The following is a 26396-nucleotide window of genomic DNA, read 5'->3' as shown; positions in this document are numbered from 1 at the left end:
GCACTGCAATGGAAAGAGCTAGAAAACCGCTGTGACTCGAACAACACACTGACGTACACAAAAGCTCTGCCCAGTCTTATTTGTTGAATGCACGTCGAGTGTAGGTTTGCTCTTCGGACATCAATATCACAAAGAAAATCTCCTCTGATTTGATGATAAAAGTGCACTATTTCCTTCTAAACCAATCTCCATGGTTCTTTCATGAGCATTTACCTCACAATGTGCCCTTTATTATAATCTGGGCGGAAATTCTTCATACCATCACACACCGATGTGACGACGGATATAAATGTCTCCAAAACCGATTATCCCAATACATATTCCTGACTATGGATGGTTTTGAGTGATTTTAATGTAATAAAGTGCCATATTTCCCATCAATTAAATGTATAAAAAATAATGGTCATCTGATAGAAGTTGTTAACATTCATTTTAGGGGGGCGGAAATTCTATCTGAATCAACGCCTGTCCTTGATACACATTTGTTTGTGAAAAAAGGTATGATGCCAGGGAATTCTGCGTGTTAAAAGGGTGCGCGCGTGCAGCGAGGACCTGTCCGCTAGTTCTCCATATGAGAGAGAGAACTCTAATAAAAGTATAAATTAACTGACTTTCATCGGGTTCCATGATAAATGAAGTATACCACCGTGTACTCCTGATTTTCAGCTTTAATTTGATATATAATTCGCCATTATTTTGTTTTCAATATAGTTCTCCTTTTTAACTATGTAGCCTTCTTCATATTAAAGGACTTTTGGAAGTTTCTGGAAATATATGTATATTGTATTGTTATATTATTTTTTTCATTATTTTTTTCTTGTATTATGTTATTACTGAAATATGATATATTCATTTATTTTATTTCTGATTCTGTCCTTTTGATAAAATCATAAATGGTAGTTAATAAATTGGTATGATAATACTATTACTAATATGATTTTCATTTTTATCTGCTCCATTATTCTCTCCTACATGACTTTGGCTTGCACTTGTAAATTTGTCTCTTTTTTCTTATCTTGGAAAAAAAGAAGTGATTACGATATCCCTTGAAGTTCAATTTATCATATTGTATCATTTTTAGTTTGTTTAAATATGCGCTTTTATAAAGTGGAAATGTTGTATTAGAGAATACTGTAATATTTGTATTTGTTACTGAAATCGATTGTTTTGAAAGGATATATTTTCATCAATAAATCAAGACGAATCTGAATATTTGTTTCATTGTTCATTCTGTTTGCCTGTGTTTGTGAATCAAGCCACTCCCAATGCTCTTAATTGATTAAATTGTGTTGATAAAGAAGGGTAGGTATTAATATCTGGATAAAAATAAAGGAAAATACAAGGATATAGGGAGCAAGAAGTAGAAAGTCCAGATTAGAAAGTTACAAGATTAAGTGATGAAAGGGATCATCACTTACTTACTTCCAGGATACTGCCAACTCCCCTAAAATGGTTCAAACGGGCAGGGTTAGGGTGCGCTGATGGTCGTTACGTGGAGGTGATTGGCGATGCTTAGTATTGATTTTGGTTAAGTACTTCTGGATTGTTTCTTTGAATTTGTCTTTATATATATGTAACAGATTAAATGAAATCATGCAACCAGGGGTAGAATGGGTGGGGGTTGGGACTCTGTCATCAAAAGGTGAAAATCATATTAAAAAACATGGACTTTCAAAATATACCCTAAACAGGTAATCATCCCATTCTTCGATCTTAGAATACCATAACAAGTGTTTCATTATGTTTTCCCCTTGCTGAATAATGCCTTGTATATTTGTTTTTCATGACAAGGCAAATACATGTAAATTTTAACTTTTACCCATTTTCAGGCTGTTAGAAATGATATGCCCTTTCTTTTTCTTTTTTTGATTTTCAATGATTGGTAACTTTTCTCACTGCTAGTATGTACATAATGTGTCCTTGAAAAGCAATACGTTTTACTGATTTTTTTAATAGGTCCACAGAGGTGTCCGGCCATTTTGTGATAGCAGTGGCCCCTTGGAAGGAGGAAAAGTGATTTGAGAGTGAAAAGGAATCATTTATTATTAGATTAGGAATAATGCAAGAGCATTGTAACAGGTGTTAACAGACTATAGTATGGTACGAAAAGGTGGTTAGAGAAAGATGGTGAGAGAAAGAGATTTAAAGTGGTGTTTAATGGCTCATTAATTGTGTGAATCATGACGAGGCATACGTGTATCAAAGATGGGGGGAGTATGATTCACAAGTGACTTGTCCCCCCCCCCCCCTCCTTGGCCAAACCTATTGCCATCCATCTTTTGATCCCACTTACCCCCAACTTTTGAAGTGAGGATTTAAATAAAAGTATTTTTCCTTGCTTGAGGTGTTGTAAGGACATTTTGCCTACTTGGATTGAAACTTTTTTTTACTTGTCCCCTCTAGGTGGTTATAAATTGGATCCCTTTTTTATGTACACCCTCTTTTTCGACTGAAAAAAAGCCAAACAAAATGAGACTAATTGGTGTGCACCTCTAGGAAATCCTGGACCTTTTTCTGATAAATATAAGAGAAAATAAATTTAGAAAATCAAGACTGACAGGACAAATGATATGAATTTGATAGCAGATTTCCCTTCCCTCTCAGCCTACTCTATCTTGATCTTCTCTCTGATATGTATCTGCCGCCATCTGCGTCGAAATATAGAAATCAATTCTTACCTTCGCGGCCTTCACTACAAGACGCCACTGAGCTGAATGAATGACTGATTTGACCCTGAAGGAACTGAAATTACATCTTTATCATCATGTATCACAAGTCGAAATCGGTACATTTAAAAAGTTCCGCATCTTTAAGATACAACAATCTGTCGGTGCTTTGCTCACCGGAACGGAATGTGACTTGCTACGCTGTTGTTCATAAAGCGGTGGTGAACATCTCGAACTGCGCCGGGGATGGAGCGGGGAGCGGTGTCGGTCCCAACGTCACACAGCGACAACTGCATTGCAAAGATGTTGCCGGTGTCACTCAAAATGCAGCCATTCTGGAGGTAATTATGAAGTCTCATTTATTTCAGAAAATTTGGAGCGAAATTTCGAGATTATCCTAGGCCATTTTAACTTAAGTGACTGGGGACTTATTTAAAGGACAAGTCCACCCAAAAAAAGTTGATTTGAATAAAGAAATTGGAAGGAGAGGGGCAAACAAGTTTTTATAGGTAAAACTTTACGCCTGCAACAAGGTATGTTACAAGATCCAACAAAAATTTAACACTAACGTTAATAGCAGTACAGTACTGTAGCACTGAAAATATCAAAAGAAAGTTATGACATTTCAAATTTTCGCTTAATTTATTAAAAAGCAGTTATATATGCACATCCTGGTTAGTACGTAGATGAGAATCTGATGTCATCCACTCACCAACTTATTTAATTTGTATTTCATTAGATCTGACCTAGTCCTAGAAAACATGATGTAGAATTATTTCTAGGCCTATAAAGATGTGAAATTTCGAATTTTCTCATTATCAAGTGAAACAGCGATTAATTCCTCCTGAACATGTGGAATTATCATTGCTTAATACTAGTTTGTTCAGACAAGTTGGTCCTTATTGTAAAGGTAAGATCTGTAAAAGATGAAATATTGTATAGTGAGTGATTGTATTACCGACCGGCCTTGTATTACCGAACGCGCGCATCATATGCGTCAGAAAATAATCAAATACGCTCAAACCCTTGCAACTTCCTTCCAAAGGGAACTTAAATAGAAAAAAGATGAAAAATTATCAAAAACACAATTTCGAAGTCTTTATATCCTCGAAACAATAAAATATGGTCAAAATAGCTCATCAGTGACTTTGACTGTTGTTTTCCCAACTTTTCCCATAGAAAACACACGTTCGGTAATACGATACCTTTTCAAGTGACCAAAATTTTTCACTTGCGAAGAGGGGTCCGATTGGAAGCTGATGTCGTAAAAATGAAAAACAATTTCGGCAAAATTTCTCCATATTTATATTTTGTAGGTATTTGTGTATTTATGGTGAAAGTTTGGTAAATTTTATTGGAATAATGTGTTTGATATGATCAAATTCATGAAAAGTGTTCGGTAATACGATCCACTACCATATATAAATCAAACATAAAAAAACAAGAAATAGTGAGTGAAGTACATCATCGACTGCCTCATTTGCATTTCACTGAATTGTTTTTTATCACTGTTTCATGAAAAACAAGCTTAAACTTAAAATGTCATAAATTTCTTGATGTCCGATTTTGATGAAATTTTCAGCGTGATGCTAGATTGAATTTTCCCTATTTATTCAAATCAACATTTTTCTGGGATGAACTTGACCTTTAATTTTGGGGTAAAATTTATTCTGATTCTGAGTGAGCGATCTTGCTCAGTATCAGGAAAAAAAATTGTCACAGGCATCGCTTTAGTTTAGGGGTGGTAGTATTTATCAACCGAGTAAAATATTCTTTACATTCATTCATATGTTAGTGTCACAAGAATATTCAGAATACTAACTCGGCTCAGAATAATGTTATGAAATTAGTGAACACGACCAATAAATTTTACAATAAGTGACAGAAGTATTTGGGTTGGTGTTTTCCTGATTTATAATGATTTGCCAAGACCTGGATGATCAGGTTGTCTTTAACATTAATTTTAATAGCACTTCAGTGAGAGCTGAATATTGTTAATTGTATTCTGATTAACAACTTGTAATACTTTTGTGCAGTATCTCTACTTGCATGCAGTTTCAGAGGTGCTGGTCAGAAAATTGGGATCGTCCCAGTTTACAGGGACTGTCTCAGTTTTCAAAGATTTCTCTTTGAGTGCACTAGTAGTAGTCAATGTAAACATATCAGGTTTCATAACAAGATTATTGGAAATGGTAAGTCATGAAAAATAGATAGTGAACTTGGGTGTGAGTTGAGGTCACTGAATCTATTTTTAGCACTCAATCCCTGTAATTGTAAAAAAAAAATGTCCCCATGAAGTCGGGCAATCTCATTTTCTCAAGACATGATTTGTCCTGGTTTATGAGGACATCCTTGTTTTCTGGGACAATCCCAATTTTTGGACCAGCACCTCTACTGTTAATGTGCTTATTTCTTCCTCTTACATACTTTAGGCTAAATTCTGTGAGTTGCCTTCAAGAACTCTAATGGTGGTATGCTGCCAGAAAGGTGTACAGGTGAGAAACTACTTTTCTATTCATTTCAATTCAATTTCATTTTATTGTCCACATGGAGATTTGTTACATTATATACATTTATCACATGCATACCATCTATACATTTATACAAAATTGCATTAGAAAGTGACAAACTCTCCAGAATAATGTCAATGTTTTTCCAATAAAGATGTAAAAGTAAAGACAATAGAAGATCTCATACATGTAGGTTTACGTGCACTTGGGTGTCATTTGATAAAAACTTGTTAGAATAACAAATACATGTACAACTTCTGTTACAGTAATAATATCAGCCAATTACATGTAAATCAAATCAAATGATTTCAGTAGTTTTAAACTGTTATTACAAATTTGTTAACAAGTTTTATGAAACAGGCCCCTGGTCTACAGCTGTTGATCTACTAATATCACATGGACTAAACCCATTCAGTCTACTGCCAATATGTGATTATTTGTGTTTTGTCTGCACTACACTTGCTTTATACCATTTTTAGTCCAACCCTCATTTACTGTAGTCTAATGCCCAGTCAGTTTAATGCTCATTTTTGTTTAGATACCAATTATTTTTATCTTTGTCAAATAAAAAGTTGATTCATAACCAGTGGATATTGGACCAAGGTCTAACCTCACTGAAAATTAAACAAAATGGTAATTGGTGAATAAGATGAGACGAAATAGTTTGGAGATGAACATTTGAGACAACCTTGGATTAGAACATGTTGGATGAGACCAAACTGAAAGTAAACAACACAGATGTAGACTGACAATATTTCCATCACACATACACGTACATGTACATGCGTTTCCTGGAGATGGACAATAGTTGGAGTGAAAAGTGAGCAAAATAGATACAATTCCCCCTACTTTGTTAATTGTCATAATTGGATTATTGAAAGTCAACAAAATATGAAAATGCTTTATCAATTCATCTAACCTTAGACTGATGCAGGCACAGATATGTAAAGAATGTATAGATTTTTTATGCAAAGATGTTTTCAAGTTTTGGAGGTTTAAATGTAAGTTACAATATGAATTTTTTTTTTAATTCAACATCCTGGGAATCAGGAATGGGTGCTGGTGAGATCATATTCACCCATTTAGTAATGTATTAAATTGTTCATTCTGCTATTGATATATTTATTTTGTTTGTAGATGTTTGAACCAGACAGCTCAGCATTGGTATTCTGGCATGCTCTATTCAACTCTGATGGCAATGACGGTAAATTCATTGTATTTCATTTTCATATTTGTTATTTGTAAGGATATCAATAAATGATAGCTAATAATATATATGATTTATTTGCGCTAAATGCATTCTATAGAATGCACTAGGAGCAGTAAGTTAAAGTAAGTTAAGTATATAAACAGCAAATAGAAATCAAGTCAGTTAAGAATAGCAATTGTTAAATAAAGTGTATAATGATAATAGTATGGTAGTAAATGTGTCCTAAGTCTGTGCGATACCCTTTCTGCACATAGAGGCAGTTGTGCGATTTCTAATGAAAACTGACATGCAACGCCCATGAGCTCTCCGTATAAAGATGAGACTTAATTGAAAAATCCCAGTTTAAATAGTGAAAAATTTGTTGATTTGAGACATGTTATGCAAAGATCTCAATAATAATAATAATAGCTGGATTTGTATAGCACTTTTTGTCCAAGGATAAAAAGTGCTGGTGTTATTACCACGGCTTTCGCTGTGCTGCCTATATAGACGCTCAAGCATTCAAGCAATTTCTTCCTACTTGGTACTGATTCACCTCACCTGGGTTGAGTGCAGCACAATTTTGGTAAATTTCTTGCTGAAAGAAAACAACCACTAGATCACGACGCCCCAAAAAATGCATCTTTCCCTCTAAAAACAATGTGTATTGTGAAATAACAACAAATTAGACATTCAATCTTCAATAAAAATGAAGACTTCACAAAGCTACCAAATCTTACTAATTAAAACATGTTGTATACATTTTTTTTCATGAAGGTTTTTTGTTTACCCGAGGGATAGCATCTGTTCTAGACAGTTTTATTGCAGTTGGTAAGTGTCATGCTTTTTCTTTATGTGGTTAATGATCTTCTGTCTGTATCTACAGGACATGTACTTCCTCACAAACAAGCTAAAAAATAAGAGTAAAATAAACATATAATTTTTGTATGAATCCAGAAAGTTTTGTCAGGGTTTGTTGAAACACACAGTTATAAAGATGTTGAGATAAAAAAGATCAAACCAAATACGAAAGTCAAAAGACTTTGTAAGTGTCTTTGACCAAAATGCTTGTGGATCCATGCTTCATTTCATTTTTTTATGTATATATTTAGAATGAGGTTGAACCATTGTAATTGTGGTTTACAATGACACTGATTGAAGTTGATACAATCGGGGAATGTGTAGATAAGGGGGCATTCTTATCCAAATGAAATTCCATTTGACAATAACGATATATTTGGAAATTCATCCTGTAATAGACTTGCTCTATCTATATTCAGTTGATCTGCTTGTTCTGCTATTCCTATGACATATCAACTTTTTTATTTTGCTTGTCAATTCTTCATGCACATTTTTAACTTTCTTGGCTGAAGCTGTGCTTTAGTAATTAGTTTCAGCACTGTCCAACCCAAGCAACTTTGTAATATTGCATAACCCATGGGACAAGGTTTACCACTACTTTTAAAAGCAATTTCTGAACTGAAGGAATGTACAGGTTGTGTAATCTTATCACCCAATTAAACAGTTTTTTATTTAAGAAGTGAAAAAGAAGAAGATGTAGAAAAAACACCCACTAATCTGAAAAAATAAGAAAATTATTAATTTCCCAAATTTCCTTATAGAAAATTATACCCTCTAATTATCAGCACTTAACGCTATTGAAATGGTAAACATTACAGTATGAATTCATAGAGATTAAACCCAAATGAGTAAAGGTATAGTATGAAATGCAAAGCTCTTATGGGCATTTTCACGGTAACTGACTTTACACGGCACAATTTTACACACTTTTCATTGTGTGTATGATTATCTCTAAAACAACAAATGATGGGAATTTACTTACCGTAAAAGCAAACTCCAATCATTTAAAGAGATATTCATACACACAATGAAAATTGTGCCGTGTAACGTTAGTTACCGTGAAAATGCCCTTATGTAGACACTTCCTATTTGTATTGTACATTAGGAGGATAGCACAGAGTCTGGCCTCTAACCTATAGGCAGAGGATACAGCTTTTGTCTTTGCCTTTACAAGTCTGATGCTGTTATTTCAAACATCAGCAATATGTCTGATAGAGAAGACTATCACTCCTGGCTGTGCAGCCACTCAGGTCTTGCGTTACTTCTTGTTGTTTTTTATAGACGAATGTCCAGTGGCAGGTTCTAGTAATGAAAAAAACGCAGCTAAATCCTAGTAGATAAAACAACAAAAGCTAACGCAAGAGTGTACAGACCAGTAGCCATGCTTCATACTCTTCCACATCAGAAGTATTACTGACTTACCGTATATGAGCATCAGACTCATTAATGCAAAGACAGAAGTTCGTCCTCTGCGTATACATGTTATAGGCTACACAGAATCTAGAATAGCACAATATTTATTGTAGTGGCATTTTTCTCCTTCCATCTACCTAAATGCGTTCAGGGGCAGCATTCGTCCATGACCGCGAATCACCAGGTTCAGTATTTCTCACTACTATGAACTTGTATCAGCACTCAGCACAGGTTGCAGTTACATCTAGATTTCATGCACACATTTTATTTTTAGTTGTAAAATACCCACTGGATTTGAGTCTGCCAGCAAGTGCATTTAGAACATCGCATGCCTAAGTTTTTAAAATCCATATCCTAAACCTAGGGTTCCCATGCCCATGGATTCACAATATTCTATTGGACTGTATCATCATTCCCTGGCATACCCCCCCCCCTCCCCCTCCCTCAGTGATACCATGATCTGTGATCAGAATTTGGGCTGTGTTTAAAAGCATCAGAGATTTTTTTTTTTTGAGGGGGGAGGGGGGCTTCTGGTGAGTTTTTTAGCTCACCTTCCCAAATATTTGATTTTTTTCAAATTTGTTACATTGTATTACTTATTCTAGTGGACTCCGTGGATATTTCACGGGCTCTTTTGATTAAATTTACCAGGTCTTTAGGGGTAATTTGGGAGTGATTTCACACCGACCCCATGTCATTTCCCCCATGTTATGCATGCAAGGTATGAACAGACATTCATGATCCAAACAATATATGTACCTACTATTTTGTCAGTCTATGTAACAGTGTCCTACAAAATATAGAACATCCACTGTTCACCCTCTTTTAATTACCAGTACTGCACATTATGTTTTGTTTTCAAACCTGCATCTCATTATTCCAGCTTTATTGCCCATTTGTTTGACAAGTGTTTCATCAGTTGATGTATATAAATAAGAATTCCCTCCCTCTCTCTTTTACTTTTTGTTTTTAAATTAATTTTCTTTCTGGATCGATTAAAGTTGGATTGACTTTTAGTTTTATAATGATGTATATTTACTAGAAAATTGAAACAATTTCCAAGTTTGAGATGATAGCAGCAGTGGTGGTAGTAGCAGAAGTAGAATTTTTACCAAGCCAGCTCTAGGCTGAGTTATAGGTTTATAGCTTGTGTAATATTTTGATTGAAGTGGAAGTTTCATTTTACCATTAATGATATGCATCACTACAGTCATTATTTCTTGTTTTTTATTATCATTTATTATAGGTACATCAACAGGCTCTGTTCTTGTGTTTTCTATACCATCCCGAGGTACCAATGTCCAGTTGAGTGAGACGCTAAGCGGTCACTCTTATCCTATTAGTGCTGTAGCTGGTGCTGGGGATATGATGGCTAGTGGGGATGACAGTGGATGTATAATGGTCTGGCAGGCCGGACCAAAGTTCTATCAGCTGACCAGAATCAATGGCGGAGGGTCAGTATACTTATTTTCATTCGAAGATTAACTTTAAGATGCCGAGCTAACTTATGCTTACAGATTTACTATACAAATAGAATATTTGTAATGATTTGTGATGAATTGATTATTTTCTTTTTGGATATCTGGAAGGTACCTTTTTTTAATACACTGAAGGAGAGTCTCATGAAACTTTTTTTAATGAAATCTATTTCTGTCTATCTTTATACATGTTTAATCTATTTATTTCTGAAATCTATTTATTTGTGAAAGCTGTTTATTTATGAAATCTATATTTTGTTTCTACCAGGGCTACATGTTCATCTCTCTGTCTGTACAAGAATCTAGTGATAGGAGGATATGGAACAGGTCATATTCGTATCTTTGATACTCAGAAAGGAAACCTGATGACTGAAATATGTGCACATGCTAAGTGGATCCATGCCATGGATCTTGCTCCATCTGCTGGACTGGTAAGTTAGCCAATTTTTTTGTTCAAAATGTATTTTTTGTGATAATATATGTTCTTTTATAAGATGATCATTTTCTTTTAATGTAAAGTCTGTAGATATTTGATGCAAAATTTCACTGGAGTGGGAGGTTGTGCGATTTGAATAGACTATGGTAAATATTAAGTATCAGTGCACAATTGACATTAATCACAAACTGTGCGTTAGACACCATTATATCTCAATTCAGAAAAGTAAGAAATCATCTATTATATTATTAGTAACAAGCTAAAACCCAAGCATAAGTCTACTATAAGTTCTGCTTAAACAGGTTCTCGGAGCTGAAAGGTGAATAAAACAAGTGCACAATAAATAAAATGGCGCAGAACAGTAGAGGGAGAACTAAAAAACGTAAGGCACACATGGAGAACTGTATAGATCTTGGCCCAGGACCGACAGAAGTGGAGGACATTCGTTGCTGCCCTACATGCCAATGGAGGCATAGCGGGCCGTAAGAACAATGAATATAAACAGTTGAGGTGGTGACCCTTTGACTTAGATGAATATCCATATACATATATTCTGAAACTTTTTTACATTTTTATTGTTGTTTGCAGTTATTGTCAACATCAGAAGACACAATGTTGAGAGTTTGGTCTTTAAAATCAGATGATAACCAAGCAAAGGTAAGGACATGAGTAATTCCACATTGGATGGTTTCATACGTTATCCTCACCCACAACAAGTGTGATATTTGTTAGAAATGTCAAAAATGATACTCTCACCAATAATTAGCATTCTATTAGCAATATTAAATGAGTTAAAGGCGAAAACATACACAAAAAATCAAATCTAGGGCAAATTTCATACGCTTACTTGCATATTTAATTGAAAAATATAAACAATTTTTTTTAACCTTCACAGTCTTGAAGTTTACATCCGGCTTTGTGCAATTGCAAATAATCGCTGCGATCTTGCAATCAGATCTGAAGGGGGGGATGGTCAAATTGACCTCCCTCCCCCAGTATATCCTGGTCTGTAATAGCCTAATTAAAATAAGGTTACACAAGGAAGAGGGGTTGATTTTTTTTTTGCTTCTGTAGGAATAATAAAAAAACTAGTAATGTGTCGTTAATTTCTTTCTTTCTGAATTCTGTACTTACAGGTATCGCTTGCCTACCAAGAATGCATCACAGATATTCAGTTATGTGGTGCTAAATTCCTTGACAAAGAAGGCCATTCTTTCTGTGTGAGTGGATATGATGCCCCTGAGGTTGTATGTTTTACTAAGGGATAGAGGATTTTATTATTATTCTTGACAGATGATGCTGGTATATCATCATTCCTCTTAATGAATAGTTGGACTTTGATCTCATCACATTTCAGGATCATATTTAGGTAAAGAAAGTTAGCACTTAGGAAACTTTTTCTTGTGTTAAAAATCTGATTTTGAGCCAAAGTGGAATATTTAGTTCATATTTAGCAGATGATTATAGGTAATTGGAGCGTTTCATGAAACTAGTGGTTATTAATTTTCACTCTAGTGGTTAGTAATTTTCACTGACCATTGTTATAAGCTACCATTCCTAGCATTTGATTGGCTCAGAGCATATTGATCATTGAAATTCACTGACTATTTTGTGTTTATGAAACGCTACCCGTGAGTGTAAGGTTTTCTTAAAGGGCTGATGTAAGAACAAGAGTCTTTTAAATGATGATTTTATGTAGGTAAGAGGAATATGTATAATGATGAACATTCCTTTACATGTTGTCTTAAGGGTAACTTAGATGCTGCACAACATTAAAGTTTAAGTAATATTTCATTGCATGAATTAGTTTTTATGGGTAACTTGAGATTGTCTTTTTGAACTAGTGCATTACCTGGGCCCAACAGCACAAAGATTTTTCAAAGATTGCAAACATGAAAGAATAGCTCGGATCGGTTTCTGCTCAATATCTGGTTCAAAATAAACATGCAATAACAATCTTGCTAGAGTTTTGTTATTTTGTGATTGATTGCAAACATTTTGCAGTAAAAAGCCAGGGAGAGCATAATTTGTAAAGACTTGAAGATTTTTTATCCAACAAGTGTCATTTTATCAGAAAGTTACCATAGTAACAGTGCTCCTTAGCCAATCAAAGTCAAGGATAGTTATCAGATCTGACACCTTGGCGGGCAAAATGTTAGGTCGATACTTTAATAGTACATTCTTAAGTACTTTGAATATAATGATTATAATGATTTGATGTACTGAAAACAATGACACCCCAAGTCAAATGTGTATTCATGTAATTGAGTGTAATTTTTAGCAATGGTATTCAACCCAGGGGGGGGGGGCACTCACATATATTGGTGGTACGGGACGTGGTGCTTTGATGACCCCCCTTTTCTTTATCCAGAGGATGTCAATCCCTAGGCATATGAAGGAAGAGCTGAGTTTCTACTGATATCCTGAAATATCCTTTTGTAGTAGGGATTAAGATCTTGCCGACATCATTAAGAGTATTATAAATATTTAGAATTGAACCTAATAAAATGATTACAAGGTACTGTAGTCTAAATGTAAATTTATTTTGCTTTAGCACTTCATTGTACGTGTGATAGGCTGTCATGATAAATCATAGGATTGAAATGACGTTGATTAAAAGAATCTTTAGAAACAAATTTTACAGATCAGTTTGTTCTACCATTGTAATTACACCAATATGGCTCTTTTAAAGCAGTACAAGGTTCCAAACATATTCTGCTTGTAATTGTTTTTATTGCACCTCTTGACAACATCTTGTAATTTGCTGAACCAATTGGTCAATCCCCGACATGCATTGACTTACAGTCTTGTTTCTTGTATATGCCAGAATGTTAGGTTGTAAAAGGGATGTGTGCCTTTATTCATGAATATCTCATAATGGTGTCATTTGAATTAAGAAGTAAAGTTTATCAAGGATTTTTGCTATTTTGTTTTGTTTCTGAGAGTAAAACGTTGGATGTTCTTTGTAAAATATTGATAGGAAGCAATGGTGATGTTTCTTCATGGTTGCTACGGATACTGGCTTTCGTTCGATTGCCATTTCAGCTACAGAATATAGTTTCAGTTGTATTCATTAGATTTCAAACTATTAGTACTTCTATTATACTTGCACCGTCCTTATTTAATATTGATATCACCTTGAGATATTGTGTATATTGTATCAAAAGTGAAATTATATTTACATGAAGTTATTATTGCAGCGATGGTGATTTAGATGTACTAGATTGTTTATCTGTATATCAGGACTATACAGTAGGTTGATTAAAGCGTATATTTGTAGAGGCAGATGTAGCATTGCTTGAATAGAATGAAAATAAAATGTGTGAAAATGCTATTTAGGATGTACTAGAAATGGTTCTGAGTAGCTAGCTTTTGAGATGTTATTTAAGTGCTTAATCTTAGTATAAAAGCAGGCACATCAAGTTTATGTTTGGTCAATAGAGTTGCACAGTTTGCTTTATTGTCAACTCTTGACTAATTTTACTTGTGGTATTGCTGTTTTTTAGGAAGTCATGACACGCTTCATGCCATACCTAAGCAATTTTTTTGGACATGGAATAAAATGGATTCATCCAATTCAGATGGATATCCCTTCTCTTGCAAAATATGTCCATCCTTGTACTGTATTCATGTGCGGTAATTAATGTCCCGTCCCACTTGTATTTTGTAGATGATACAAAGAAAAGTAAAATGTACATCATGCCAAGTTTACTTACTACCCGAATGAAATAATAAAAAAAAAAAATTAGCAATGTTTAGAGAAAATTTGATGGAGAAAGTGTAATAAATTGTCTGAACGGTCTTTATGGTACTACATTCCCCATTTGTTTTTATAAAAAAAAATAATGAGATCCTGATCAATTGTTACTTGAGGTTTGTCTGGCTCTGCCAACATTCAGCACAAGATTTCTTTTTCTAAACTACTATTTATCCCTTTAATATTCCTGCCAATATGAAAGCAGATAGGATACCCAAATCTACTGTACATTCCTCTTGCTTATAAATCAATATTTGTGTGTTGTGCTGGTATAAAAAAATGTGGCATTTTTATTTGCTAGTTATTAAATTTTATATTGCAAGATGTATTCAGCATGTTGTAGTGTTTCTTATTGATGTGCAATGTATGGTATGTGTATTTACCATTTTATACATTAATAACATCAATGTTTTGACATTTCTTTGTTATTTGATGGTTGTTTTTCAATGTACAAATTGTAATTTGCTTTTGTAATTCATACTCATTGAAATAATACATGTATATTTATATATATATGGATAATCAGCTATTTCAAGTCAGCTTTACATCAAATGAAGCCAATGTCTTTTATAGAAACTGTCAAATAATCCTACTTCAAAATGGAGAGATGACAAGATTTCTCAACATGATCCTACTAATGAATGGATTACAATACTTCAGATCCAGTTTGCATGTAATTGTTGCTATGTCTAGCAGGCCTCAAGCAAGCATTCAAGTAGATTATGCATCATGGATGTTAAAGTATTGGATCAAATCAAGTGGAAAACAATGAATAGTTAAAGCCAGTGAAATTCAATGCTTTCAAGATGGTTCAATTTGATCTTGCGATAAGAAAGTGTGTATGACAGACTTCTTGAGTCAGAAATTAGCTTGGTGAAGGGGATGCATATGTGGCTAGTTATCATTCAAACTTTGAGAATTCACTTTTTTTCCATCTTCAAATTTGATACCATATTCAACAAAGCACCTAAGACGATAGAGGACCACTGAACAAAAGTGTTAGCTGTTTCAATAAAACATATTGTACTCTATGCATTGATTCTCAAATGTCTTGTTTGCTGTCATAGTATACAGATTGATTGAGATAATGTTGATGTTTACACAACCTGTTTGATATATCAATATTCCAATTCTTATCAAGAACAAAATACAGTGCACAGTTCATGTGGTTATAGCATGATGTATTGAAATGATGTATTGAAATCAAGAAATTATTATTGTCGAAAAGAAAAGTATATCTTTATATTTCACATTGTTGCTTGTATAATGTGTGTTATTAAAGTATGTAAATGTATACTCTGTGTTTTAATATGTTTTCTTTGATTGTCACATTCTCTAGCTTACTCCTCTTGTAAATTAATCTTTGCTCGTTAGTGCTTCCAATAATATTATTTACAACAGATTATTCTTCTTCCAAAATGCAACAAATTTACTCCAGCTAAGGATACCAATCATTTTAAGAGACATCTAGCCCCCTCCACTCATTTTAATTTTTTATTGTTGATGAAAAAAACTTGGGGGCTCAGTTTAGGAAAAATGTTACCCATAACCGTAAAATTACTAAGTACTTTCCTCCTCGCCCAATAAAATGCTTTAATGTTTTAAAGTATGTCACGAATAATTAAATGTTAGGTTCCTGACTAGTGTTCATTTGAAACCCCCTAACTGCATCCTTCTTTTACCAGGAAGCGGAGGGGGGGGGGTGATCCATGCTAAAGCATCTCTTCAAAAGGCCTACAATAATTGGGGAGGGGAGATAAATTTGGCACCATCCCTGCTATAGGCCTGTGATAAAAGGGTTACAAATCCTCTCCCATTCCATCTCTAGAGGGGGAATATCTATTCTGGTAGAAAACAGGGGGGGGGGGTGGTGCAAAATTGTGATGATTCTACAAATTTCTAGATGGCATTAAATATTTCAATTAAATAAAATTTGGGGGCATGCTGTGGCAGTACAACAATTGTGGCTAGCTACGGCACCACAAGAACAAAACTGAAACATATTTCAGATGACTTCCATATCCTTCTTCAAGACTTTTATTGATGAAAATTTCAAGATGTGTGTTTGCACACATTTTAATGCTGAATGAATGGATCATTCTATCTCATCAAATTGATACATGGTTTCATAGGTCAACATTAAAAAAATTCATATCTTAAGTTCTTGTTCAGACATAGTGCAAAAAATATATTCTTTTTAAAATATTGTTGAGACTTGGGCATCACATTTCCAAACTTATGTTAAAGCCAATAAAAAGTTAGGCAGTTTGAAAAATAGGAATTTACACATCCATTCTATGTTTGAGAAGTGAATTATTGTATTGGCCAAACCTTTACTTTTCATTTAGAAAATTCAATAGTAAACTTTACCAATAGATATCAGATTCTAGATTACTTGCTCTTTGTTTTGTGATATTCTTTCATTTTATCTGTCACTGAATTCATAGTTTCAAATTGAATTATCTTACGACTGGCTTTAATGTGCTTTTAATATGTCATTTTCATTTTCCAAATTCAGCAGATCCTTAATCTCATATTTTGTGCCAAAATCAAGAATTATGTCACCCACTTTTTGTAGTAGAACAGCGAAAACATGTCCTACCTCTGCAAAAATTATGTGTTTATGTGATGTCTCATCAACTTCGTTCACTTGCTCCATGTCTGAACAAGAAATAAAACTTTTTTAATCAAACAGAGAAAAATGACACTGATAGCCAGGCGTGGATCAAGGGGGGGGAGGCAAAATTACGATTTTTAATGAAAAAGACCTTTTTTTGTCAATTTTTTTCGGGTAACAAATATCCTTCATTTGTGGTTGGTTGAAACCTTTTTTTTTGTTTGCTTGTCAAAATTTTCCTCTGAAAAATTTGCCCCCCCCCCTTTTGGAAAATCCTGGATCCGCCCCTGTTGATAGCCAAAGTCTGAAGAACAGAGATACTTAAAAAGCAATAGAATACAATTACATTGAATAAGAGAATCCATAACATACAGAAGAAGCAATGTCATTTTTTTATTACAAATGGAAGACATGGAACTGGAATTTTTCACAACATAAATAAATATAGTACAGATAATATAGTACAGAAGGTGTTCAAGGAGTTGAAAAATCTTGCCAGTATATAACATGTTCCTGAATTTTTACTGGGGAAGCCCACCTCGGTTTAAAAAAAAAGAAAGGGAAAATGAGAGGGAAACAAATCAATGACAAATCTTATTCAGATAAAATACCAATTATTCAGCTTTTCTAAGTTGAATTATTACGAGACAATATTAAAATTTGGCTCCTTTTCCCAATTCCCTGAAAAACCTTTTGTTATTGTTGTTGATCACAAATAAATTTCTTATGTTTAGTCATCATGTTGAGTCAACAACAAATTGTCCAACTAGCTATGAATAGCAATATAAATGAAGTAATTATATTTTCTTAATAATAATAATAACTGTACTTTGGAAGGGCTTTTTGCCTGAGGATACAAAGTGCTGCTATTATTACCACAGCTTTAGCTGTACAGTATAGGTGCTCGAGCATTCAAGGAATTTCTTCCTGCCAGGTAATATCATATCTTCCTGCCAGGTAATATCATATCTTCACCTCACCTGGGATGAGTGCAGCACAATGTGGAAAGACAAGAGTTTTTGTAGATGAATGATCTAAATACCATTACAACAAAAAGAAGCTTCTTCCCCTTTTTTTCATTGGAGCAGAAATGGTTGGATAATCAAAATTATTTTTCATAATTCTACCTCTGATTTCTTTGCTCCCAGCATCAAACACCACGTATACAACTTGTCCCTTTAGAGCTACAATGACATGTCATTTATATTACATTCACACAATATCATATCTTCAACACATATTACCACATATGAAGTAAAGTTAGAATTCATAAATAAATATATAATGTAATCTCTATGTCACATAGATTTGAATACACCCTAACTTTGGAAGCACATGTAGATGAAAACATTTCATAGTAGAGAAAGACCAAGGTAAAAAGAAAGAAATCTATTTAACAATAATGACAAATGTTCTAGTACTGCAGCTAGTGAAGATGAGATATACAGATAAACTAAAGACATGATACAAGCTTTGGTTTTAAGCACAAACAAGATGAAATATTCAGCAAAGACCAATGAACACATATATTAATTTCAACTGACCCTTTACAAGTCAGTTAAAACAAAAGTGAGTTGCAACAAACTAGAGGATTAACACTACTTTTTTTCATTTGAGTCAAGTTTTTAAAGAAATCATGAAGATAATATTTTATAATGCATTCAAATGATTCAATACTTCATTCCTGTTTTGACATTGCAGAATAATAAGCCAATAATTACTGTTTGTTGACATTGACGTAACAAAGAATTATTTGTGAAGTTTTCTTAATGCTTATAAATGTGTGTATAGCAAAGACATTGCCTAAATTAATTGTTCACTGTGACTCTCTATCAAAGCTGTTAACTTGAGAGATCATTGTAAAGAAGAACACCACCTCCAATCAATCACATGACATGTTCTTAACAAATCAACAAGCAACATTCTAAGCATGTGAAAAAATACAATTCAAACATTAACTATAACAAATTTTCTATATAACACAAAGAATATAATAATTACTAGTTGACATGGTGATGTATGTTCAAATACTTTCATATATACATGTACTGCCAGTTGTTATTGGAATGTCATAAAAATTGTCAGCATTTTGGGGGAAAATATAGAAGACTTTATACTTCAGCTATTTCAGCCACCTAACACTGATTAATTGTTGTGTTGGATCGATTGCACTTTTACTTTCAACCAGACTTAATAAGAGCAAATCAATGCAAGATGTAGAGTTCATACATATTTATTAAAGATGATAACTTGATTATGATAACAAATAACACAGGAACATGAGTAAGTCTGATGGTGACTATACTCTCTGAACTCCAATCTCTAATCTATCTGTATGCTGGAACAATCTGTAAGGTAATCTGCAATCTGATTTGGGTTCAGAAGTGAACCCCTTATATATTGGTCTGGTCTAGATTCTTTACGATCAAACAGGTGTTGGTCAACCTTGGATGCTTGACCAAAACAATCTGTACGTCATAACTTTACTCTGAATTGGGGAGTTGACCTTTTAGGGAGAACATGAAATGTAGTGAATAAGAAACCCATTAAATGTGTGTGCGTCAGAAGTTTAGCTGGAAGAAGAATGAGTAATACTTTCTTATGAAAGTTGGAACTGGTATACTTCCTGTAGAAGTATTGATTAAGTATCAATTATGTATTGATATAATATTGAATATGTGAGATATGTCTTATCATCACATAACATAATTTCAAAACTCAATATCTCATCTATAGTCTACAGTGACTAAGTTGACAAGTTCATATCTAGGGTTTGGTAACACAAAACTGAGCAATTGATCATGGGAATAATTTTTTATGATTGATTGCATAAACCATAATATAAAATCAATCATATTAATCCATTACATTATCAGTTACTCGGCTTTGTGTTATGACCCCAGAACATGTTAACACCAAGGAGGTAGTAAAACATTCCTTAAAAATAGTATTATTCACAAGGGTATGTAAGGTCATGTGATTTATAGGAATGGTCAATAGGAGAGGATGTCTTTAATCCAAAATCATGAAAAAGCTATGAGACTCAATTTTAAACTGTTCCACTGAATGGAAACCCAACATATGAGGTACAAAATATCAAATTTCCATTTCAGTGTGTTATGAATTAAAAGTAATGAGAGAAATCTGGAAAATACAGAATTTCACATAAAAATACGAATGTCTAGAATTTCTGCATTCTCCACCAAAAGTACTCTCTTCAGCCTGTAAAATAATATGACTTTCTTTCAATAAATAATTATGTAGCCATAAAACATATCACTAGGTATGACATTACCTAAAACATCTTTGGTTATACCTCATTATGAAGTAAAGCACATGTTTTTACAAATCAATTTAATATCATAATCAATTTATAATTAATGAGTATCAAAATTTGAATTGAATAGAGAGAATGGACTCTAACTGGATGTGAGATACAGGAAGTACCATATACCTAGCTTTATTAGGGTTATAAGCTCCTGAAATCATGATGTTTCATTGGCTGATAGAATATCCATACCGGCATGCACTACTTAAACTAAGTCCCTAATCCAAACTATCTTGAAGCGAGGTATTATTCTCAAAGGCCACTAACAGACTTACAATGATTTTACATCCATTACTGACAGTTGAGTTTGTTTTTAAGAGCCCCCAATCATTTTCAATACTGTTTGAGGTAATTCATCTGGTATTAAAGATCACTGTATTTCTTCATGGTTGCTTCTAGATCTTGAGTACGTCTTGCCAACATCTTGGTAACCAACCGCTGGTGAGCTAAGGCTTCACTTTTATCATTCAGCTAAAAATGAGGGAAGAAAAGGAAAAGGAATATTGTCATGAATGTGTATAAATGTTGCCTTCAAGATGTCTTCTTATTCAAGCTGTGACCTGACAAGGATGTATTTTGTTTGTAGTCCCATTCATGCATTTTTATGTGCAGTAAATTTAATTCTCAGCAGACTTGAATTTGTTGAAATTGATTTGGTGATATGCATATCTCCATGCATACTCTATCAACATTTTTCAATGATTTTGATACAGTTTCTTCCATAATTCAAAATCACGAATCAGAACATAAGTTCATCATCAAGAGAGTATCAATAAATAAAATAACCATTAAGATATCAAGAATTGTAGGCTCCTTTAACGAAAAAAACTCTCATGAAAAACAGTTTGATTTGTCATGTATGCAATTCAAGTTTCACCTTGAGAACTACTTGACGTAATATAGCTTATTTTCAATATTTACCACTTCATAGGCTATATATTCAAAATTATCATATACTGTATATAGTGTTCTAGCGATGCATTGAAAAAACATGTATTTTGGTCTGCATCAATTGCCGTGCAGTATCAGAGCGCAACTACGCTCGAAGACATCATAATGAACTACATGCAAGTCGCATGTAAATGACCAAAATTGACCATATAATTTTTTTTTTGGGGGGGGTGGGATAGATGATTATGATTATATTGGATGGCTTTATTTCATGAAATACTAGACATATATCACTCGTTAGGGCCAATATTCCACTCATCTGTGATTCATGGAATATTTTTCCAAACTCTTGGAATATTTTTGGTATTTCATCCTGAGCCATCCAATATAATATAATTACCATATTATTATAACATATACTCTAACCTCAACAAATCACTACCAGAAGAAAAAAATGGAAGAATCATGTCAGATTAAAAATCACGAAAGAAAAGGTTGATGAGCATTTGATAGATCATCTGATATATTATCCATAATAAATGTGATATAAATAACACTTTCAATATTACTGTATCAAATCAGAGATTCCTACCAGTTCGGCCATGTTTCTGATGAGATCAGGCATGGGTTGAGAGACTTGAACCCCGACACTTCTTGACCGTTCATGATGGATCTCATCCAGTTCACTGACCACTAGAGCTTGTATGTCCAGTGATTCTGCTAGCAGCTTACCAACATCATCCCGTTGACAATGTCCTGAATTGGATTAGTTTCAAAGAATTATCAAAGTGGTACTCTAGTCTGAAATCTAAATGAATTGAATAACTGGCATAAAATGGCATAAGCAAATGCAGAGGGACCATTATGGTTACATAATTTACACAAAAAAAGAAGAAATTAGCCAACTTGAAAGTACTTTTCTTACTCTTTATCTATGTCAAATTTTACAGTCATGTAATTCATCAAAAAATAGAAACAAGGAAATCATGCTTGCATAAACCTAGATATTTATACCACCTTTTCTCCTTGCTCTTTGAAACTCTTTCCAAAATTCTTCTACATTAGATTAAGTAGTTATATAGATGTTAGTCAGTCTATCCTTTTTAGCAGGTTAAATATACACGTTACCGTAAGTAACGGTGTATTAACCGCACCCCCAACTTTGGACTAAAAAAAAAATTCTCACAATTTATGGTACGAAGAAACAAAAACTAAGTTTAAGATTAAAAAGTATCCAAAGAGATTACCGGTATGCGGAAACATGCTGTTCTTGATCAACAATTAGAAAGAAAGAACGGTCCGACAATATTGGCCACTTACACACTCACCTCACAGTGTACACACACACAGCATTACATTGCAAACTACGATACAGTACCAGTCATGCCAGTACTTCTTATCCAATTATGATCTGTGTCTTTTCCAGCGTAGGAGGAAGAAAAATTCACATTTCTTGCATCACAACCTCACAATCACTTTCAGAAATCTGATGTCTTAGCATGAATTTTGGATACGGGATTACAGGAAGGTTCAAGAAACAAAGAAATTGACATTTTTTCCAGTTGTTTTTTACGGCTTCGTGCCGTCTCTCTCGTGCGTGGTTTACATGGTATCTTATGAAAAGCAAACAAGAAGGAAAAAAACAAGCTGGCGCAAAACGGCACTTTGAATAGCGCCAGCTTAAGTCGCACTATAACCATATTACAACGCAATCTCTAAGCTCACTCAACTCTCGCTCAGCGGTGACAAAATATTACCGAGTATGCTTGGCGTCTCTTTTAACTTAGCCAGGGAACTTCACTACTTTGAATAGAGAATAAAGTCAAAATTAGTGTCATGAAGGTGGGTGCGTTTGTTATGGACAATATTTAATTAAGATCGTAATAATCGCTTCCCATTACCCGCGGCTCATACCCCTCTAAACGACATTGTCTGGGCGGCTACACCCGGCCACTCGATGTGTTGTGAACTGGCAGACATCGTACATGTACGGGAGGGGTTACGGCGGGCTGGCTCAGACCCGTCACCGTGTATAAACCGCACCCCCGACTTTTGCTTCTATCCCGCCGAGAAAAAGGTGCGGTTAATACACCGTTACTTACGGTATTTGAAAAGGTGAGGATCTGCTTTTCCAGATAACAATAACAATTAATGTGCAAGTGAAAAGCAGTTCTATGGAATTCATGTGTATTAACTGGTGTCAATTTGAGAGAGCATCAGGTTAAGACTAAAAATAAAAACTAGAATTACTTTTTCGCTGACTTAAAGCGACAGACCCATATCTACAAATCTTACCATTCTTTGGCGGCGTCTTCTTCATCCATGGTAGAAGAGGTTTTCTCCTCATCCCATTCTTCTCAGCGTCTTTTGCAGCAGACGGAGGAGGGGAGTCGGCAAGCTCTTTGCTCATCGATGAGTTACGGTTGAGTTGTTCTTCAAAGGCTTTCCGGAAGGCATCGGCTACGAGGTAGGCTTCCTTGAGACTCTCATTTAACTTGAAATTCTGTAAGAAACAGCAAGGGAAGATGGTAAAATAAAAACACAAAAGAGGACCAATAGAACACAATGCTTGGTAAACATGGTCACACATGAATAAAAAATTGAACTGGTTCAACATAGTGTCACTCCTTGAATGATACTAAAAAATGAGACTCCACATCTATTTCTTTAATATTTTAGGTAGCTATTTCAGAACCAATTAGCTCAAACAAATGTTACCTGTGTATGAAATTTGTAATTTAACACTAGTAATAAAGTCATTCTTATTCAAGCTGGCCTAGTTGCTAAAGCAACAGATCTGACACTACTTTCTACAGTCACTATAAAATCGTACAACGTCAATTTAGATTTGACAGATATTTGATGTCTTTGATAACAAATGAAATGATTATTATTGAAATATATAGGCTATTCAATTTGCAAATGTAATATGAAAATGAAAATACTCCATATTATAACTAAACAACCTTACTTCCATGAATAAAGCTATCAAATACAGGTTGGAGACATGTTCTGGGTTTCCTCTTATTTCATGAGTAGTATGTAGTATTTTCCCACTACCATTATCTTGTTAATAAAATACCAAAAAGTTTCTATGACTGGAGTTCCAACAGGCAACAAATTTATTCAAGCAGCTGTTCATTTCTAAAGAAGCACAAAGAAAGAACGGCAATAAGGACCTTTTGATGTCCGCTTTTGAAGCCGCCAGTTTCAGTGAAGAAAGCAGAGGGGTGAAATTTTACGAATATCCATTTGTATCAATCTTCCATCTTTCATATTAATAAACAAACTGAAATTTGAATGCATGGCAAAACATCAATAACCAAGCACTATAACGACAAGATATTTGCTCAGATTATATCAATTAACCTGTAATCAGTGAAAAAAGAAAGAATTTGACCTTTACTGAAACCAGATTTGAATATTTTTCTGATCGTTTGCGGCGAATGAAAATTTCAAATGTGGTCTGTAGAATATTGTTGTTCATTACTGTATAAGCCAGATGAGTGCCCGCACATTCCCAGTCGAGCAAATTTGAGTCATATTTCAGGACATATTGCATAGTTTAATATCGCATGCCTCCGAATTGTGTACTACACATATAACCAGACCAAGATGCGGTGAAAAAGTAATTATCAGCACAAAAGCATATTTCCCTTTGTATGACCTATAGCTGTAGAGTCATGCGGGAATCATTTGTCTACACAATTGCAAGAGATGTTGAGCATAGTGCATGCCTGATATACTTTCTGCTGGTGGCTTTTAACCTTGTTCAATGAGATTTTATTTGCTGTTACTCCATTTCATTTGAAACCTCCTTGATAATACACTAAGTTTTCTCACTACTTACCTCATCTTTGAGTAAACTGTTATCTTTTTTGAGTAAGGCAGCTGTCTTAGCACACCGGCAAGGCTCTGGTTTATTACCACGACACAAACAGGAACCAAGCACGGCCATTTGCTGAGGAATAAAATACCATGTGAACATGGTGAAGTCGCTTTAACTCTTCATGCGTTCACCTGTAAACCCCCTGTGTGTTGCATTATGTTAGCAGTGATCCCCTCTCATTCACATATTTCTAACAATAAACCTGGCCATGGTATTGTTTGTGAGGGGGTTTTATTGATTTTCTCCTCTCCTTTTTTCAATGAACTTCCTGGCTGTGATCAGGGTGAATTGATTTTTGGGGATAACTCAACGATTCTGTAATTTGTAAACTGCGATAATCCGTCAAACGCTAAACTAATGTCGCACGCGCGATCAATCGGTACACATGTACGGTATACAAAAACGCCAGGCTATACATTGTAGCTAGGCACGCACTGGGGCATGCAATTGTTCGAAAAACAATGGGACAGGGGACGTCTATGGGAAATGTGTGGTTGTGCAAAAATGCGAACGAAACACGCCTACGGATGTGCAATAATGCGAACGTAACGCATGAAGAGTTAATCACTTCCGATACAGGGCACACATATTGAGCATCTGCTATGTATTACTATACAGCAAGAAACATATACATTTGCATTTGATTGTTCTATGCAATGACCATGCTAATGTTTGAGAATTCAAAATCAGTCATTGTAAAGTTTGTCTTATTTTTTTAGTCAGCCATCCCTCAATATTGCATATTACCATAGACATAATCAAATTCAGGATTATGAATACATGTACTATGCAAAATGGTATAGGAGGAACGGTGTATACATAGTCAAAATCTTCTGAACCTAGTATACTATAGTTGTTGATATTTCTTGTCCCTTAACTCAAGAATCAAATAAAAAAATAAAGACACTTTTATAGTATAACCAAAGGGCAATAAATTTGAGTTAAAAGAAGTATCACATAAAATAATGCAATCTTCTATGGAGCGTTGTGGCCTAGTGGATTAGTCTTCTGACTTTGAAACAGAGGGTCGTGGGTTCGAATCCCAGCCATGGCGTAATTCCCTTCAGCAAGAAATTCATCCACATTGTGCTGCACTCAACCCAGGTGAGGTGAATGGGTACCTGGCAGGAATTCATTCCTTAAAATGCCACCACGCTGTAAAAGGCTGCAAGGCTAAAGCCGCGGTAATAATATACAAGTCCTTTGGAAGCCCATAGGGACGTTATAACATAATATATGCGCTATACAAGAACTGCGTTATTATTATATTATTATTCTTATAATTTTCAAACAACTCTCCTTGTTTTTCAATTAATCACCTCACCTAGAATGAACTTTCATTCTTTTGTTTTTTGTTATCA

The 26396-nt window shown here is 34.4% G+C and overlaps 2 protein-coding genes across 4 annotated transcripts in view; one reads left to right on the top strand and one right to left on the bottom strand.

Moving 5' to 3' along the window:
• Window positions 1-2678: 2678 nt before the first annotated feature.
• Window positions 2679-15604, top strand: LOC121425462 (WD repeat-containing protein 54-like). Of its 2 annotated transcripts, XM_041621523.1 has the most exons (9): window positions 2679-3007; window positions 5099-5161; window positions 6314-6380; window positions 7143-7196; window positions 8791-8823; window positions 9886-10093; window positions 10386-10548; window positions 11142-11210; window positions 11690-15604. In XM_041621523.1, the coding sequence occupies exons 1-9, from the start codon at window positions 2765-2767 to the stop codon at window positions 11819-11821; spliced, it is 1032 nt and encodes a 343-aa protein (XP_041477457.1). In that variant the 5' UTR covers window positions 2679-2764; the 3' UTR covers window positions 11822-15604. The 2 variants fall into 2 exon arrangements, with proteins under 2 accessions (XP_041477457.1, XP_041477458.1); XM_041621524.1 differs by lacking the exon at window positions 8791-8823 and having other exon boundaries at window positions 2680-3007.
• A 4987-nt stretch (window positions 15605-20591) lies between these two features.
• LOC121425461 (coiled-coil domain-containing protein 125-like) overlaps window positions 20592-26396 on the bottom strand; it is a 39072-nt gene continuing 33267 nt past the window's right edge. For both annotated transcript variants that reach the window (XM_041621521.1, XM_041621522.1), the window contains 4 exons: window positions 24997-25107; window positions 23442-23649; window positions 21739-21902; window positions 20592-20726 (listed from right to left, as the gene is read on the bottom strand). In XM_041621521.1, coding sequence (XP_041477455.1) covers window positions 20619-20726; window positions 21739-21902; window positions 23442-23649; window positions 24997-25107 — 591 coding nt within the window. In that variant the 3' untranslated portion in view covers window positions 20592-20618. The remainder of the gene's footprint in view (window positions 20727-21738; window positions 21903-23441; window positions 23650-24996; window positions 25108-26396) is intronic.

This window comes from Lytechinus variegatus, chromosome 12, assembly GCF_018143015.1.
Source record: "Lytechinus variegatus isolate NC3 chromosome 12, Lvar_3.0, whole genome shotgun sequence".
Classification (NCBI taxonomy): Eukaryota; Metazoa; Echinodermata; class Echinoidea; order Temnopleuroida; family Toxopneustidae; genus Lytechinus; species Lytechinus variegatus.
The sequence above is the reverse complement of the archived record's forward strand: the minus strand, read 5'-3'. Positions and strand labels throughout refer to the sequence as shown.

Excerpts from the sequence above, each read along its gene's own strand:
- LOC121425462 (XM_041621523.1), top strand. The coding sequence starts at position 2,765 with ATGTATCACAAGTCGAAATCGGTACATTTAAAAAGTTCCGCATCTTTA. Across the intron at positions 5,162-6,313 it reads GCTGCCAGAAAGGTGTACAG|ATGTTTGAACCAGACAGCTC; the intron begins GTGAGAAACTAC and ends TTTTGTTTGTAG. Across the intron at positions 10,094-10,385 it reads ACCAGAATCAATGGCGGAGG|GGCTACATGTTCATCTCTCT; the intron begins GTCAGTATACTT and ends TGTTTCTACCAG.